Genomic DNA, 18,199 nt, shown 5'->3' on the forward strand with positions numbered 1-18,199 from the left:
CCTCGCAATCTGACAGATTTGGAGCGCTTTTGCAAGGAAGAGTGGGCAAATATTGCCAAGTCAAGATGTGGCAGGCTGATGGACTCCAATCCAAAAAGACTGAATACTGTAATTAAATCAAAAGGTGCTTCAACAAAGTATTAGTTTAAGGGTGTGCACACTTATGCAACCAGCTTATTGTACGTTTTTATTTTTTATGTTTTTCTCCCTAACAGATTTGTTTGTTTTTCAATTGAATTGTACAGGTTGTAGGTCGCATTAAAGCTGGGAAACGTTTTGAAGTTATTTATCGTGGTCTCATTTTTTGACATCAGAAAAACCGATCATTTTAACGGGGTGTGTACACTTTTTATATCCACTATATTCCATTCAGCTAGCTTGATACTGAATGAGTTGAAGATGAGTCGCTGAATGGAATATATCTGATATACCATGAAAAAAACAGCCATTATTATTATTATTATTATTATTATCTCATCTCATCTCATTATCTGTAGCCGCTTTATCCTTCTACAGGGTCGCAGGCAAGCTGGAGCCTATCCCAGCTGACTACGGGCGAAAGGCGGGGTACACCCTGGACAAGTCGCCAGGTCATCACAGGGCTGACACATAGACACAGACAACCATTCACACTCACATTCACACCTACGGTCAATTTGGAGTCACCAGTTAACCTAACCTGCATGTCTTTGGACTGTGGGGGAAACCGGAGCACCCGGAGGAAACCCACGCGGACACGGGGAGAACATGCAAACTCCGCACAGAAGGGCCCTCGCTGGCCCCGGGGCTCAAACCCAGGACCTTCTTGCTGTGAGGCAACAGCGCTAACCACTACACCACCGTGCCGCCCTATTATTATTATTATTATTATTATTATTATTATACATACTCTCTTCATATCAGCATGTTTGAAGGTGAACGTGAGCTTACCCGTGAGTTGGTGCTGTTAGCACAACAGTGAAGTCACCTTCCAGCCAGTGTTATACTGTAGGTTGCATTAAAGATGGAAAAAGTTTTTAAATTATTTATCGTGGTCTCATTTTTTGACATCAGAAAAACCTGTCATTTTAACAGGGTGTGCACGCTTTTTATATCCACTGTACGTCTGAGCACAAAGGTGAGCATGACTGCAAAATCTGCGAAAAGAGTATTAAAGGTAGCACACTGGAACTTTTGCTTTCTTGATGCAAAGATTAATTTGTTTATAAAGTTATGGTTAGACTGAAAAGAAGTTAAACGTGGATTTAGTTGAAGAAGAAAACCATGAATGTTATTTTAGCTATTACAGTACATAACACAGCGAATGGTCTTTATTCTCAATAGATTCAAAAAGGGAGTGGCTGAATGAACAGGAGTGGTTAAAAAAGGTGGTTTAATGGTAGAGAGAGAGAGAGAAAGAGTTAAATGGTTTAGGGTGTGGTCCGTGGGGTGTCCTTCTGAAAGAAAAGACAGCCATCCCCGCAGGGAACCTTTTTTGTGAAGCGTTAACATGTACCTGCAAAGCCTGGGTACTGCCTTTTTAGAGTGAGAACAAGAGCTTAATGTTTTTGTCAGACAGGAACAGTGCTATTGACAACGCTGTACAAAGAGCGAGGACATTTTTACTTAATTTCTCTTGGCACTTTTTTGATCCTGGAATACGCATTTTGTTATTTGATTTTGTGCTTTTGGAGTTTCGGATATCTAGTTTAAAGAGTTTTGGGCAAGCCATGCTGAATGACCGATGTAAATGAGAAGAGGAAGAGCTGTTACGAAGGTGTTTGGGATTTTCTGCACTTTGAACGGAAAGACAGCGAGAGCTGGGCAAGGCAATGTCATTTATTTATCCCTAGCAAGGAATTGTGCTTCTTGATCATCTGGATTGTTCTTTTGTTGAGAAGTAATTAATGAAGAAATTGCTGTGCTTTGAACTATAACAGCAATGGCAAAGATGCCCTGAACGTTTTGTCTGCATTGGAGCATTATTTCTAAGAGGCATGATGTTCAGTTTAAAGAGGAGGCGGTCAGTTAAGAAGCATCAGGAAAGCAGCAGCAGTAACTCTGTGAGTGATGAAGACCGTGTGGTCATGGTATGTGAGGAGATTCCCTCGGAGATCTCTGTAGACTCCGGTAGAGGCTCCCACAGTGCAGGAACTCGCTCCAGTGAAGACTCGTCAGCAGGCGATGCTGATAATGAGCAGGGTTGGAGCTCTGTTAGCATCTCCCCCAAGCTTTCATACAGGATCGAAGGTGGGAACAGTGGTTCTGTCTCTGCACCCAGCCAAGGAGATCACTACACTGTGCTTTCCACCCTGCACGTCAAAGAGTTATACCGGTCTGAACTCTCTAATCCACTTTTATTTCTCTATTCTACCTAGACTGAATGTTATGTGTTTTTCAAGACATTGACATAACCCAGGGTGATGGGGATGAGGTTAATGTTTTAGGCTTTGAGTCATGTTTGGAGTCATGTTTGGAGTCTCATTTGGGTAATTTTGCCTTGTGTTTAAGTAAACACGTTTACAGATTTTGGTGTCTCCTGTGGTGCTCAATTAACTTGAAGGATATATGTTGACTTGATACTGTTTAGTTTAGCACACTATATATTTTAAGTGGCTGTGTGTCTCAGGAGACAGCTGACGGTCAGGTTTTATGGGACACATGGTCCATGAACATGTAGTTATTAATGTCCTGGGCTGTCCATACCAGCACCAACTATATGAGATCTTTCTTTCTTGAAATATAGTGACACGCACATCCTAAGATTTTATCCTGAAAGACTCTTTTTTTTTTTTTTTTTTTTTTTTTTAATTAAATCTTTTTTTTTTTTTTTAATTAAATCTTTTTTTTTTTTCAAGGGTTATTGACAGTATACATTTTCCCTTAAAGCCAACTCCTTCAGTGTTTGTAGCAGCTCAAGCAACACAAATTCAAGAAGTTCCTTTGGAATCAACAAAGTTTATCTTCTCATATCAAATGGCATTAGCTACTAATGCAGCATCACCATTAATTATTGGTTGATTATCCACTAGTTCTACTCACACTCTTCATATTTACTCATGTTTGTACTCTTTCAGACCCAGACTGATCGACATGGGAAAAGTGTACCGCCAGACCAACCTGGAGAACCTGGAGCAAGCCTTCAGCGTGGCTGAGAAAGACCTCGGTGTCACACGCCTACTCGACCCAGAAGGTACAGTTTGAACTTACTGCTCATTTTTCTGACAGGATATGTCGTGCCTGTTACTTATTATTTACTTATTATTCACCTGTCCAATGAAGATTCTTTGTTTCTTTTTGTATAGATGATAATAAAAGCTAATTGCTCACGTTGCGTCCAAACTCTCGGAAAGTACAATGTAAACAGAATGAATGGGGTGTAACATTTACAAAAAAAACCCTTATTTTAGATATTAAATGAAGTCAATTTCAGATTACCTCATTCTCATCTCATTATCTCTAGCCGCTTTATCCTGTTCTACAGGGTCGCAGGCAAGCTGGAGCCTATCCCAGCTGACTACGGGCGAAAGGCGGGGTACACCCTGGACAAGTCGCCAGGTCATCACAGGGCTGACACATAGACACACAACCATTCACACTCACATTCACACCTACGGTCAATTTAGAGTCACCAGTTAACCTAACCTGCATGTCTTTGGACTGTGGGGGAAACCGGAGCACCCGGAGGAAACCCACACAGACACGGGGAGAACATGCAAACTCCACACAGAAAGGCCCTCGCCGGCCACGGGGCTCGAACCCGGACCTTCTTGCTGTGAGGCAACAGCGCTAACCACTACACCACCATGCCGCCCCAATTTCAGATTATATTACATAATTTTAGATTTAAAAGTAGACGGCCTTTCGATTTCATAAAACTGGTGAAATTTACTTTACTCTGAAATTTGGTCATTGTGATATATGTTTATTTCTGTAATATCTGAAAAAAAAAAAACCAGGCCATTCTGTAGCTGGGAAGTTATTTAATTTGAGGGGATTCCCTAGCAAATAATGTGCATGAAATCGCTCGCTTAGCGCAGTCAAGCAGACAGAGGAAGTCCGTGTGCGCATGCGCAGGTTTACCTTCTTCTTTTGGGTTTTACAGCAGCTGGCATCCACAGTGGTGCATTACTGCCATCTACAGGTTTACCTTGACCGTGCACTGACAGTTACATCATTCTGTCGCTAAACGAACAGCTGATCACACCGAGGTGCTCGCTGACTGCCGATATTTATTAGTTTGGTCCTGCGTTTCGTTTCCTTCACAACATAACGTCTTTTCTTCTCGCTTTCTGTTACTGTAGTTGGTCTTTCACGCTTCATTCGCACACTCATTTTTCTCTCCTGTTTCAAATTTGTATCCCGCAATGCCTTGCATGAACAGGGAAAGCCCACCACGTGATGCATGTTGTGGTATCTTGAATTGGGTCATGGTGAAGCAGGAAAAAATAGTGGAGAATTTAGGGCCATGTGGCCCTAAATTTATTAATTGTTCTATTTAAAAAAATAAATTAAAAAAAACAATAAAATTGGAAGTCTGTGATTTGAATTCAGTAGCTTTTGGTCCACTAAACAAAAATAATTGGGTGTCGGGGAAAATTCTTTTTATGACCTAAATCTGAAAGTCAGTCTACCTTTAAGTATCATATAACATTTGAAGTACTTGTGCGTTTTTGTTTTACAATAACTTGTATGCAGTTTCTTCCTAATTGAATAGTGAATCACTGATCAGAAATGCATTTATATTTGGAAAAATTTTATTTTTTAGATGTTGACGTGCCTCACCCTGATGAGAAGTCCATCATCACATACGTGTCCTCCCTCTATGATGCCATGCCTCGTGCGCTTGATGCTCATGATGGTGTCAAAATCAGTGTGAGTTTTATGCCCATACTGTAGCAGAAGTACAGGGTAGTCTAATTGAAATAGCGAGGCTCTTTCAGGATAAATATTTTCTGCTTTTACTTTCCCATAAAAGTCCTTAAGTTGTCTCTTGAGATTCTCTGATAGTGTCCTGATTTTCTGAATTTTGTCAGTAACTTGCTTCCTCCAGTTTGGAAAGCAAAATTATTGCTTATTAGTGCTACTCTTATTGTTTCACTTTAAAAAAAAAAAAAAAAAACATTTAATTTTGTACTTGCAGAGCCCAATACCTAATATTTATATGATGGTCTGTTGCCTGAGCTCTGTTAGTTCAGTAAAAAGCAGTAGCTCATAGATGTTTGCTTTTTTACTGCACTGCATAACTTGCATAATTCTCCATCGCTCTGTGTGTTTATGGTCAGACAGAACCAAGGCTATTTACACTTAATTAACTGAGTGTGTTAGTGAGTTAGTGGTGGGACTGAAAGGTTGCTATGTCTATTTTTGAGCAGCTGTGTGTGTGTATGTGTGTGTGCAGGAGCTGGAGCTGCACTGGAAGGAGTACTATGAACTGGTCACCATTATTCTTCAGTGGATCAGGCACCATGTTATGATCTTCGAAGAGAGGAAGTTCCCTGCCAGTTATGAGGAGATTGAGGTGAGGTTATACTTGTACTGTATATTGATATGCATTTAACAAACTCTGCTGCATTATGAGCATTTTCATATTTGTACTTTCAAGACAAGCTATTCTTTATTATTCTATCCACATTCACTGGATATGAGCAATCGTGCGTTCTGATTGGCTACTCTACTACTAGCTCATATACTGTGAGTAGAGAAAAACAAAATGGCGGAGTGTTTTACTGAACCAACCAAGGACGAAATAATAACTCTACTAGAAAAGTTTGAAGCTTAATTTTTTTTCTGTGAAATGTGTTTTCACTGATCGACTGTTGATGTAAAGCTTGTCAAATTTGAATAATTTACTACGCATGTATGCAATTTGTCATGTGTCCGCCAAGCGGAAATGATTTTGTCGGACGTTTGTTGTCGGACCTCATCGGCTATCAGCTCATACGCGACTTGATTTCGTGGAACAACTGTTAAATATCTGTATACATTTATATACAGTACCAGTCAAAAGTTTAAATACACTTACTCATTACTATGAATAAGTGTGTCCAAACATTTACTGGTACTATATGAGTGATTCCACGCTTATGGGTACTGAAATGGGGACATGAACTTATTTTTAAAAATTCACCTAGAACCATTTCTTTTTTTACCATTAGGTCACAAAACATGTAATCTTTAATGAATGATATGTTAAAAGATAACTTTAATTTTCTGAGATGTAATAAAAACATATTTATATGCCAAAGTCAGAACGTAACAGAAGTGTTGTGGACATATATATTCTCAATTTTAACAATGTAGAATTACTTTTTGAAACATAGGAAGGTGATGTTTTAGCAAATATAATTAATAAACATGTGTAGTAGAATAAACATACACATTCTTTCAATAAGATTAACATGGTATATAGCTAGATTGCAATTAATTTGTAACAGACGCGAGATGGACAATCGTAACAGAAGTAATGTAACAGACATCATTTTGGAACTCATAGGCTTGACTTTGGCATATAAATATGTTTTTATTACATCTCAGAAAATTAAAGTTATCTTTTAACATATCATTCATTAAAGATTACATGTTTTGTGACCTGATGGTAAAAAAAGAAATGGTTTTAGGTGAATAAGTTCATGTCCCCATTTCAGTACCCATAAGCGTGGAATCACTCATATATCAACTATCTGGACTGCAAACCACCTCAAATTGTTTTTGTTATAGAACACTAAAAGTTGTCATTTAACTTTGTCGATGATTTATGGTGTCTCGTGTTTAAAATAATAGTCAAAAGACCCAATGGGAGTGCCTTATCTGGCACGTTGGCCTATGAAACCAGTCGTTGCTGTGACTAAGTGAGTGAGTCATGCTATTCAGTAGGGCATTAAACAAAGCAGGTTTATGGTCTTGCATTCTGTATTGTAAGAATTCTCTGATCCTCCCTTCTCAGGGTGTGGCAGTTCTTTAGTGAAAAAAAAAATATTCACCATAACCTCTAGGCAGGTTTCTTTTCTCCTAATCGGAGACTCGGTGCCACTCCCTACTGCATGAGTAACTGAGTAGTTACAAAGAGCTGATGTCTCCAAAGAAACATACTCCATACTTTAACTGTTTATTTACAGTTATTCATTTGAGCTATTACTTTTATGCAAAATTAGACAAAGAAGGGAGGCAGAATAAAGACACGGAGCTGGTAAAGGAGCTGGAATTATAAATTCAGTCACAGCCTGGAACATTCGGGTTTTTTCTTTGTTGTTAATTAGACTTTGTGAATAGCTATTAAATTAAACCGTTTTAACCAGTGCCTTGTTGATATTCGTGGTACCTGCAGTATATTTATTTATTTAGTACGTATAATGTGAACAACGTGAGGATGTGAATTAACAGCGCAAGTCTGCTGTATTTAGATAGTTTGAGTTGCATTCAGTTTTGTTTTAACTAGTGCTGTTAAAAATGTCGCGTTATTATCGCGTTAACTTGACTCAATTTTAACGGCGATAATTTTTTTATCGCGAGATTAACGCTCTGTGACATGATGTAGGTTTTTCATAAGCTTTTGAAACTGCCAGGAACTTGGAACAGAGACTTTGCTTCGAAAAACGATAGCAGTTAGACTGTAATGCCACGCCCCGCACAGCCAGAGTCCTCTGCCCTCCCCCCCAAAGAACCAGCGCGGGCAGGGTGCGCTAGCCTCGGGACGAAGAGCCACGGTGCTCGGCTTAGGTTTCGTTTTCCCATCGGCGGCTCCAGCCCGACTTTGCAGTAGCTGTGACAAGACGTGTTATGCTCTGCAATAAAAAAAAACATTGGTACAAAGCAAGCCCATTCACTTTATGCTGATAAGAGAATTACAATGGTTTTTCATGTGACAAAAATGTGCGATTAAATTGCGATTAATCGCGAGTTAACTATGACAGTTGTGACATTAATCGCGATTAAATATTTTAATCGCTTGACAGCACTAGTTTTAACATTACCATTTCACAGATGTTTTGATTTCCAGCTGAAATTTAAATCTGTACCTCTTTAGTGACTTTTCTGCAGTACACTGCAAAAAACTGAATTTGAGGAGAAAGTTACTTAATACTAGTGAAATTATCTTGCTGCATGGACAGATATTTTTACTCGATAAGACATCCTAGAATAAGTTGGTTGCAGTCTAGAACTAGGTTTAATAATCTCAGAATGGGTGTCTTGTATTCTTCTCATAGGAAATGCTCGATCATTTCAACTGTTTTCAAGATATTTTCACTTGCTAAGATATCATCTTTTGCAGTGTAAACTGAGAGCAGTGTTTACCTGACACCAGTCTGACTCATGCCTGTGCGTGCAGAAAACAGCTATTTAATGACTAATCCCGATAGGATTAACGCTCCAGTTAAATAGCAATAACTTTATATAACACATGGGAAATAAATGTTTTGTTGCTGAATTACAGCTCCTGTGGCATCAGTTTTTGAGGTTCAAAGAGACCGAACTTCCAGTCAAGGAGTCCGACAAGAACCATTCCAAAATTATTTATCAATCCTTTGAGGTTGGTGTCATCTTTCCAAATGGCGTTCAACAAATTCACAATGTCAACTTTTCATACTTTACTTTGCAAAGGATTTTGCTGTTATTTATATATGTCCTATACCTAAACAGAGTGCAGTTCACACTGGCCAGATCAAAGTGCCCCCTGGTTACCACCCCATCGATGTCGAGAAGGAATGGGGCCGACTTCATGTCGCCATCCTAGAAAGAGAACGACTGCTGAGAACAGAGTTTGAGAGGTGAGTGATACCATGAACCTTATGTAAGCACTGTATGTCTAACTGTTCACCTCATGCTACATGTGCAGACGTATCTTATGCAGCTTTTCTAGATAATTTCACTTCTGTTTAGTGGGATTTTGTTTCTGTGAGCGTCTTAAATGTTTGCTAGACGAGCCTTTTGTCTGAATGTCTTTAAAAATGAATGCTAGCAAAATGGTTTTATAAGAGATGCTCTACTCATCTACTAAATGCATTAGTCTGTTTCCTCTGTGAGATAATGTACTTATTTGTTATAAATAGGAAGGACCTGCTTTCATGTTTTTGTTTTAATTGGAATATTGGAAAATGCAAATAATATTTTACTAGTCACACTAGTAAATGAAAAACAGATAGCACAGTTACTTTGCTTTGCCCTGGACAAAGGTATGATATGAGCAATGGGGAACCGTCAGGGCCTTCTAGGCCTTCAGAGAAGGCCCAAACATATTAGCATTTTAAATGTCATGTTTAATTTATTTCATTTTTTATTTCTTTCATAATTTCATTAGAATTCTTCTGATTCTAATTTGGCCTCAATTTCTATCAAATTTGCTTCAGAAATGAAAGGGTTACTGTCCTGAAAACATTAAAATCGAGTTATCCAATGAGATTTTTTGTTTGTTGTCTCTAGGCTGAGAAGAGTTTAGAGCTGCTCACTCATTGGTTAGGACTTCATTGCCGGGACAGAAGGCCATGGCGGTGTATGTTTATATAGGAAGTGACAGATAACCAATCAGATTTTGATTTATAATGGGAGGGACCAAAAATTTATCACCCTAGGCCTTCTCGAAGGCCAACACAAGCTTAACTGACCTTCCAGCCGTGTAGCGTTCATCAGCAGTGTCAATGAATGCTAATAAAGCGGTCAAGCCAGTGCTATCGAGAGCAAGTAGCAGAGGCTAACGACCGAGAAACTAAGATTTCTGTCTCCAGACTCCTCTTCTATGCACACTAGCTCCAGTATTTTTCACTCAGACTTAAGTATTCTTTTCCCTGTGTAATTTACTTAGTTACTTTTAAAATCAACATCGACAGCTACACACAACGGCGTGACCTGGCAGCCTGCTGCTAATCCCTTGCAGAATCCTTTGCCCTGTTGCTTTTTTGGTGTGTCTGGCTAAGTTTTGGCTGAGCTCAAGTCCCAGCTCTAATAGTAACAGTTTGCCACTGGATGATGTTACATTATCAAGGTTAATCACCGAATCATCCCATAAGATAGGGATCAGGAATTAGATAGGGATTCTGGATAGGGTTGGTCACAAGACATGTGAATGAGTGAGTAATGTAGCTCACAGTGAAGTTCCTTTCATAGGATAATATTACGGAATGGCTGACCAGGCACTCCAGACACTTAGCTCAGTCCTGTTTGCAGTTTGGTGCTGCAAGGTCCTATAAACAAGCCAAGACTATGAGGGGCAAGTGCGGGATTTGTGTCGATCTTTGTGGATAAAGAGGTTTTGGAGACTTAACTATGGCATTTGTGACAGATCCACATGGGTTAGAATACTTGCTTCAACCAGGGAGGTTGTGAGTGTTTATTATTTATTATTAATCAAAAAAAGGAAGGACTTGTTCACTAAATAGTGAAACTTTTTTTTTTTTTGTGATCCAGGTTAGAGCGGCTCCAGCGGATAGTTAGTAAGGTGCAGATGGAGTCTGGTGTGTGTGAAGGGCAACTGAACCAGATGGAAAACCTTCTGCAATCAGTAAGTGAATATTATTAGAAGTTCCTTATAAGATCGCTCGTGCTTCTGACTCTCCCTCTCTGGACATTCCTCCTACATACAAGATACACTTCTTTCGTTTCCTTAAGAGTGCGTTTTCTTCTAGGACATCCGACTGTTAAATGCAGGCAAATCAGCCCAGAATGCATCCGAGATTGACAGAGGCTTAGACAAGGCTGATGGTTTGATCCGTCTCCTCTTCAACGATGTCCAGATTCTCAAAGATGGACGCCACCTACAGGCTGAACAGATGTACCGCAGGTGTGTCAATAATTCAAAGTAGAGCCTGCGTGATATTGAATAAAGATTAATTTCATTCATATTAAATGAGAAAATGAAAAGATGCTGTGTCGGTCACAGACTGAATTGGATAACTCTGAGATTTTTTCACCTAGGGTCTACCGTCTTCATGAGCGTCTGGTGAATCTGCGCAGTGATTATAACTTGAGACTCAAGGCAGGAGTCACGGCTTTAACCTCTCAGGTCCCGCTGCAGAGTCAGCGTGTGCGGCCTGAGCTGGATGATGTGACTCTGCGCTATGCCCAGGACTTGCTGGCATGGGTGGAAGAGAACCAACGCAGGATTGAAAGTGCAGAATGGGGCTCGGACCTGCCCACTGTGGAGTCCCAACTGGGTAGCCATAGAGGCCTCCATCAGACGGTGGAAGACTTTAAGGCCAAGATTGAGCGTGCACGAACTGATGAGGTAAAATATTTTTAGTTTATACAAATAAGCATTTATTCATTTTTCAAAAAATGTTGAAAGCAGTTTACTAGCAAGTAAAGCAAGTGCGACAGACCTTTCATATAAGGGTTGGTGGTTCCTCTGATACAGACGTCATGGCTCTTGTATGGACATGTTGCTTGATTATATGTAGACATTATGTAGCCTAGACATGCAGGAATTATCATGCTAATTAAATGCATGCAGTAAGGACAATGTTGAAGTCTGTCGCTAACCGCAGTACTGCTCTGAAAATACAAATGCAATTTTCATAGTTCTTATGTCACTCGGAGTATGTTTGTCCTATTCATAATGAGATATTTCATATACATTTATCACTATTGACGGTGAGTGTTTGACAGATGTAACATCATATTTCCCGTGCGTTTCAGAATCAGCTGTCTCCTGCCAGCAAGAGTACCTACAGAGAATATCTTGCCAAACTGGACCTTCAGTATGCTAAGCTCTTAGTGAGTATTGTTCTTTCAATCACTTCCCATATTGTATTGCTCATTTACATGAGTCAGTGACGTGATATTTTTTGCGTTCAGAACTCATCTAAGTCTCGCCTGAGACACCTTGATCAGCTCCATGCTTTCGTCAGCGCTGCCACTAAAGAGCTCATGTGGCTCAATGATAAGGAGGAAGAGGAGGTCAACTTTGACTGGAGTGACCGTAACACTAACATGACAGCAAAGAAAGAGAACTATTCCGTAAGAGAGAGATGGGCAATTCCTTAAATGAGATTTTACGTTTAGAGATTTTTATAGAGAGTTTAGAGTTGCCTGGATTTGGGGTTGTATCATAACTCGTTGGTCATGTCTCAGGGGCTGATGCGGGAGTTGGAGCTTCGCGAGAAGAAGATCAGTGACATCCAGGTCACTGGAGACAGACTCATTAAGGACGGTCATCCAGGCAAAAAGACTGTTGAGGTAGGAAGAGTCTGCTCGGCTGAGATATTCTGGAATATGTTGGACTTTTGTGTGTGTATGTTTTTCATTCATGCTGTTTTTGTTCCAGGCTTTCACTGCAGCCCTGCAGACCCAGTGGAGTTGGATCCTTCAGCTTTGCTGCTGTATTGAGGCTCATCTCAAAGAGAACACTGCATACTACCAGGTCAGCCAATCTAGCACTTATTATTATCTCACCAGCCGTAGGGCGATAAGCTATTGCCATCACGCAGCGTCCGTCCGTCCACAATTCACTAAACTCGCTACTCTTCCCTGAGTTTTCAATGGATTTTGAGTCTGATTGTTTTGTTTGTAAGATTTAATCAGTCTACACAAAAATGATTCCCTGGTTTTTGATTTCTCATTAACAAATTGCTAATTAGGCCAGTTAACAAACTTTGAGGAAAATCGCTACTCCTCCCTGAGTTTTCACTGGATTTTCATTCGGATTATTTTGTTTAGAAGATCTAATTGTTCTCATGAAGAGCAACTTGGCTAATTATAAACAAGTCTGGTTTCTCGTGATACGACCATGTGAGCTACTGCATCGCTGACGCTCTGGTTTAATTGCGACACCGGTATGTGCGAGAGGCGTTAAGGACACGGGAGGGATGTCTGTGAAGATTCTCAATCATCCGGGTCATAGTAAACTGTGGGTGGTAGAAATGGGCAACTGGACTTGCTTGAAAATTCTTGAAAACGTTTCACCTCTCGTCCAAAAGGCTTCCTCAGTTCTGTCTGACTAATAGGGAATATCAGATATTTATCTTCTCCTGGATCAAAATCAGAATTCTGATGACCAGCTCATCTAAGGTGTCATTGAGGCATCATGTTGGTGTGTGTCACTGGAGGCTGGGTGTGAACAGCGAGTCATTAGGGTGATCAAAGGATTGCCCGTTAGGGTGATCAATGGCAATCTGACTCTCTCTGTCCTCCTGTGAGTCACCGAAAACAGCTGGGTCCTGGCATACAACCAGCCGTCTGGGAAGAGTTTGCACCCTGAAGCAGAAACTGGTCCACCCTAAGGACAGAATACCCAGACACAAACAGGACAACATAGTGTATGCAATTCAGTGCAGTGATGATTGCACGGATTCGTATATTGGGGAGATGAAACAACCGCTATACAGGCGCTTGGCCCAACACAGGAGAGCCAGCTCCTCAGGCCAGGACTCGGCTGTCTACATTCATCTTAACAACGGGGGACACTCATTTCAGGATTGTGACGTACGCATTTTAGCCAGAGAGGATCGTTGGTATGAGCGAGGAGTTAAAGGTTACATCCACACGACAACGGCAACGAGATGTTATTTAAAAAAATATCGCGTCCAAATGGGCAACGATCAGTAAAATATCAGGTCCATATGGCAACGCAACGCTTGCTGAAAACGATGCAATACACATGCCACACCTCTAGGGGCGCTGTAAGACGGTCCCTTCAGAGACACCAGAACGATAGAAGAAGTAAGGACGCATGCGCATAAACTATTATGCGCGAGACTTCATATTAGCCACAAAGTCAGGAAAATCTGTTCGTAAAATTACATTATAATGACCAAATACAATGAAAAGTATTTTTCCAGTCTCACCTGTGAAAGGTAATCCCATGTGATCTCGTTTGGACGGTAAACCTGTTGGTACAGTTAAACGCAGCACATGAATGAGGCATCTTTTATTCTCTGCTTTGACCTATCCAATATGGCGGTGAGGATGACGTATGATTCTACGCGGAAGGCGGCGTCTTTAATGGTCCGGAATAAATTGAATGCTACACGTTGATGGATTAATTTGTTCTTCTACGCCCTTTTTGAGGAATGTATTGTAGGACTTAAACCAACATCTGAAGAGGTGAGATCGCTCCTTTTTTTCCCTATTTTTGCTGGTGGGATTGACTCTGCCCTAAGGGCTATTTTCTCTCTCTCTCTCTCTCTCTCTCTCTCTCTCTCTCTCTCTCTCTCACTTTGCACCATTACACAATAAATATTCACAGTGAAAATATTTTGTAAGTGCGTTTCATGAACCAAGTTATAGGATTTGTTGACAACTTGCATCGAGTTCGTTACACTTCTACCCGGCGTGAAGCACTGACAGTCATGTGGTTGTGACGTCATCGTAAACAAATCCGTTCTACTCATCCAGACGACTTCGCAACGGCAACGTTGCCAGATCTTTCCACTCTGGAACCCGGTCTCAAAAAGATTGCGTTTTGGGCACCCAAAACGCCGGTGCCATGTGGACGCCAGGCCTAAACGATAAGCAATTGTATCGGAGTCACCTGAATCCGTTGCCGTGTGGACAGGGCCAAAGAAGCCATTTTTGTCAACCTGGAATGGCCATCACTGAACAGAGGTGGGGGTCTAAGACATCATTTGTCAAACATCTACAAGGCGGTCTTGGACACTCTTCCCAGACGGCTGGTTGTATGCCAGGACCCAGCTGTTTTCGGTGACTCACAGGAGGACAGAGAGAGTCAGATTGCCATTGATCACCCTAACGGGCAATCCTTTGATCACCCTAATGACTCGCCGTTCACACCCAGCCTCCAGTGACACACACCAACATGATGCCTCAATGACACCTTAGATGAGCTGGTCATCAGAATTCTGATTCTGATCCAGGAGAGGATAAATATCTGATATTCCCTATTAGTCAGACAGAACTGAGGAAGCCTTTTGGACGAGAGGTGAAATGTTTTCAAGAATTTTCAAGCAAGTCCGGTTGCCCATTTCTACCACCCACAGACACGGGAGGGAAGCTTCTGAGATAACGGTTTATTTTACTCCAATTTGTGCCAGGCTTTTCAGCAAGTCTCTTAAAACACACAAAGACCGTTTCTCCCATGCCTACTTTGTCTTTCATCCTAAGATAAAGTTGAATGTGATACTACTTTTTTCTTTTACTTTTTTTTTCCTTAAAACCTCCTTCTTTTGACCTGCTCTTGCAGTTCTTCGCTGATGTCAAAGACACAGACGAGAAGATGAAGAAGATGCAGGACAGCATGATTAAAAAGTACTCGTGCGATCGCTCCACCACTGCCACCCGTCTGGAGGACCTGCTACAGGATGCTGTGGTTGGTATCTCCTGCGTTTCATTAATGAGTCATTCTCTGCACAGGGTTTATCAAGTGTTGATTCTTACCTGGGTCACTTCTGTCAGGATGAGAAGGAGCAGCTGAATGAGTTTAAAACTCACATAGCTGGCCTCAACAGGAGAGCCAAGAGCATCATCCAGCTGAAGCCTCGCAATCCTACCACCTCCATCAAAGGCAAGCTGCCGATCCAGGCAGTGTGTGACTTCAAACAGATGGAGGTTTGTAAAAGCACCTGTACCCTTATCAAATCACATATCTCTTTACTACGTACTCAGGATGTTTCTTTTTTGGTTCTGGACAGATTACTGTGCGCAAAGGCGAACAGTGTGCACTTCTCAACAACTCACAGCCTTATAAGTGGAAGGTCCTCAACCAGTCAGGCAATGAGGCCACCCTACCTTCTGTGTGCTTTATTGTGCCACCAGTGAACAAAGAGGCTGTAGAGAGTGTGTCTAAGTAAGTATTAGTTATTTCACATTCAAAATCAGCCATCGTTTATTTATTTTCAGAATGAATCAATTTATGCAATATTTCACAATTAAGGCAAGACATACCATGTGAATATTGTATAAAAAATAGATTTTTATATCTTTACCAGATGATTACTGATATGTTTGCAATGGCTTTTTGTATTGCAGTTTTTTTTAAGTTTGCATTTATATTTGCAAATGGGGCTTTGTCTAATTAAACATGCATACATTTTCATACCCAACAAAATCAGAAATCTAGTCTTTGGATGATATAATGAAATTAAATTCCACTATAAAGTCACATTCAAGAGAAAACTCTGTTGTTAAGCTCTGTAGTGCAGCGTTTCTCAACCTTTTTTCAGTCGCGGCACCCTTCAGAAGTATGCAAATTCTCAAGGCACCCCCATATAAAATATATGCAGTCACACTGACCATACGCTGACCCTGGCAGTGACGTTGTGACATGGGAAAGGGGGCCGTGAGACAAATTTTGATGATGCATGAGGCGGCGATGATCTGCATTAGTGTAACTATCGTTTTTAGGAATTTTAATTCATTTTATTTATTTCAATGTTAGAATATATAATTTTTTGACGGCACCCCTAACGAAGCCAGACGGCACCCCGGTTGAGAAAGGCTGCTGTAGTGTGTGTGTGTGTGTGTATATATACACACACACACACTACCGTTCAAAAGTTTGGGGTCACTTTGAAATGTCCTTATTTTTGAAAGAAAAGCACTGTTCTTTTCAATGAAGATCACTTTAAACTAACCAGAAATCCACTCTATACATTGCTAATGTGGTAAATGACTATTCTAGCTGCAAATGTCTGGTTTTTGGTGCAATATCTCCATAGGTGTATAGAGGCCCATTTCCAGCAACTATCACTCCAGTGTTCTAATGGTACAATGTGTTTGCTCATTGCCTCAGAAGGCTAATGGATGATTAGAAAACCCTTGTACAATCATGTTAGCACAGCTGAAAACAGTTGAGCTCTTTAGAGAAGCTATAAAACTGACCTTCCTTTGAGCAGATTGAGTTTCTGGAGCATCACATTATTTTGTGGGGTCGATTAAATGCTCAAAATGGCCAGAAAAATGTCTTGACTATATTTTCTATTCATTTTACAACTTATGGTGGTAAATAAAAGTGTGACTTTTCATGGAAAACACAAAATTGTCTGGGTGACCCCAAACTTTTGAATGGTAGTGTGTGTGTGTGTGTGTGTGTGTATATATATATATATATATATATATATATATATATATATATATATATATATATATATATGTGTGTGTGTATATATATGTGTGTGTATATATATGTGTGTGTATATATATGTGTGTGTATATATATGTGTGTATATATATATATGTGTGTGTATATATATGTGTGTATATATATATATGTGTGTATATATATATGTGTGTATATATATATATAATATATATATATATATTTTTAAACAATTGTTCCACGAATTCAAGTCGTACATGAGCTGATAGCTGACGAGGCATGTAGTGCCGAGCTGGCTATAAGCATTTACGATGAGATTGAGTGGAATAACTGTTTTATTCTATCCATATTCACTGGATTTTGAGAAACAGAGCATTTTTTTTTTTTTACAAATTCAGTAAATAAAAGCTTTATTAAAAAAAAAGTCTGACAAAATCACTTCTGCTTAGAATGTAAACAAACCAGCAAAATGACAGGAGCAATTTGTGAAAAATGCTATTATAATCATTCTTTAAAAAAATTTCTGACCATCAAATACTTTTATTCTATATTTTGTTGCTTTCATTTATTTATTTATTTGGGGGGGGTGTTTTCGAGTAGAGTTTTTATTTCGTCCTTGGTTGGTTCAGAGCTCCAAAAATGAAGCTCTAAACCAGGGCGGCACGGTGGTGTAGTGGTTAACACGGTCGCCTCACAGTAAGAAGATTCTGGGTTCGAGCCCAGCGGCCAGCGGGGGCCTTTCTGTGCGGAGTTTGCATGTTCTCCATGTGTCTCTGTGGGTTTCCTCCGGGTGCTCCGGTTTCCCCCACAGTCCAAAGACATGCAGGTTAGGTTAATATGGGACGGCCTTGTTCACTGCTTCAGATGGGTTAAATACAGAGAGGAATTTCACAAGCGTGTGATGAATAAAGTTGTTCTTCTTCAGCAACACGCCATTGTGTTTTTCTCTGCTCATGGTATATGAGCTGATAGCCTAGTGGTAGAGTAACCAATCAGAGAACACAATTGCTCATATCCAGTGAACGTAGATAAAACATGAAATATAATTATTTATCTTAAGGACATAAACTAACATTACATAATTCTTTGCTTTGTCCTGTTTAGTCTGGACTCTAGTCTGAAGCAGATGACGACACTGTGGCAGAGATTGCATGGTGATATGAAGAGCCTGCTGTCCTGGCAGTATCTGATGAGGGACATCCAGCTTATTCGCTCATGGAACATCACCATAGTCAG

The 18,199-nt window shown here is 40.3% G+C and overlaps 1 protein-coding gene across 9 annotated transcripts in view; it reads left to right on the forward strand.

Annotated features, from left to right (window-relative positions):
• Positions 1-18,199, forward strand: part of plecb (plectin b) — a 213,574-nt gene that overhangs the window by 172,008 nt on the left and 23,367 nt on the right. For all 9 annotated transcript variants that reach the window (XM_060922295.1, XM_060922288.1, XM_060922289.1 and 6 more), the window contains 16 exons: positions 3,057-3,172; positions 4,748-4,854; positions 5,381-5,500; positions 8,414-8,509; positions 8,620-8,747; positions 10,381-10,474; positions 10,599-10,753; positions 10,888-11,197; positions 11,608-11,685; positions 11,767-11,928; positions 12,043-12,147; positions 12,236-12,331; positions 15,110-15,235; positions 15,322-15,474; positions 15,558-15,712; positions 18,068-18,194. In XM_060922295.1, coding sequence (XP_060778278.1) covers positions 3,057-3,172; positions 4,748-4,854; positions 5,381-5,500; positions 8,414-8,509; positions 8,620-8,747; positions 10,381-10,474; positions 10,599-10,753; positions 10,888-11,197; positions 11,608-11,685; positions 11,767-11,928; positions 12,043-12,147; positions 12,236-12,331; positions 15,110-15,235; positions 15,322-15,474; positions 15,558-15,712; positions 18,068-18,194 — 2,128 coding nt within the window. The remainder of the gene's footprint in view (positions 1-3,056; positions 3,173-4,747; positions 4,855-5,380; positions 5,501-8,413; positions 8,510-8,619; positions 8,748-10,380; positions 10,475-10,598; positions 10,754-10,887; positions 11,198-11,607; positions 11,686-11,766; positions 11,929-12,042; positions 12,148-12,235; positions 12,332-15,109; positions 15,236-15,321; positions 15,475-15,557; positions 15,713-18,067; positions 18,195-18,199) is intronic.

The sequence above is a fragment of the Neoarius graeffei genome, chromosome 5 (assembly GCF_027579695.1).
Source record: "Neoarius graeffei isolate fNeoGra1 chromosome 5, fNeoGra1.pri, whole genome shotgun sequence".
Taxonomy (NCBI): domain Eukaryota; kingdom Metazoa; phylum Chordata; class Actinopteri; order Siluriformes; family Ariidae; genus Neoarius; species Neoarius graeffei.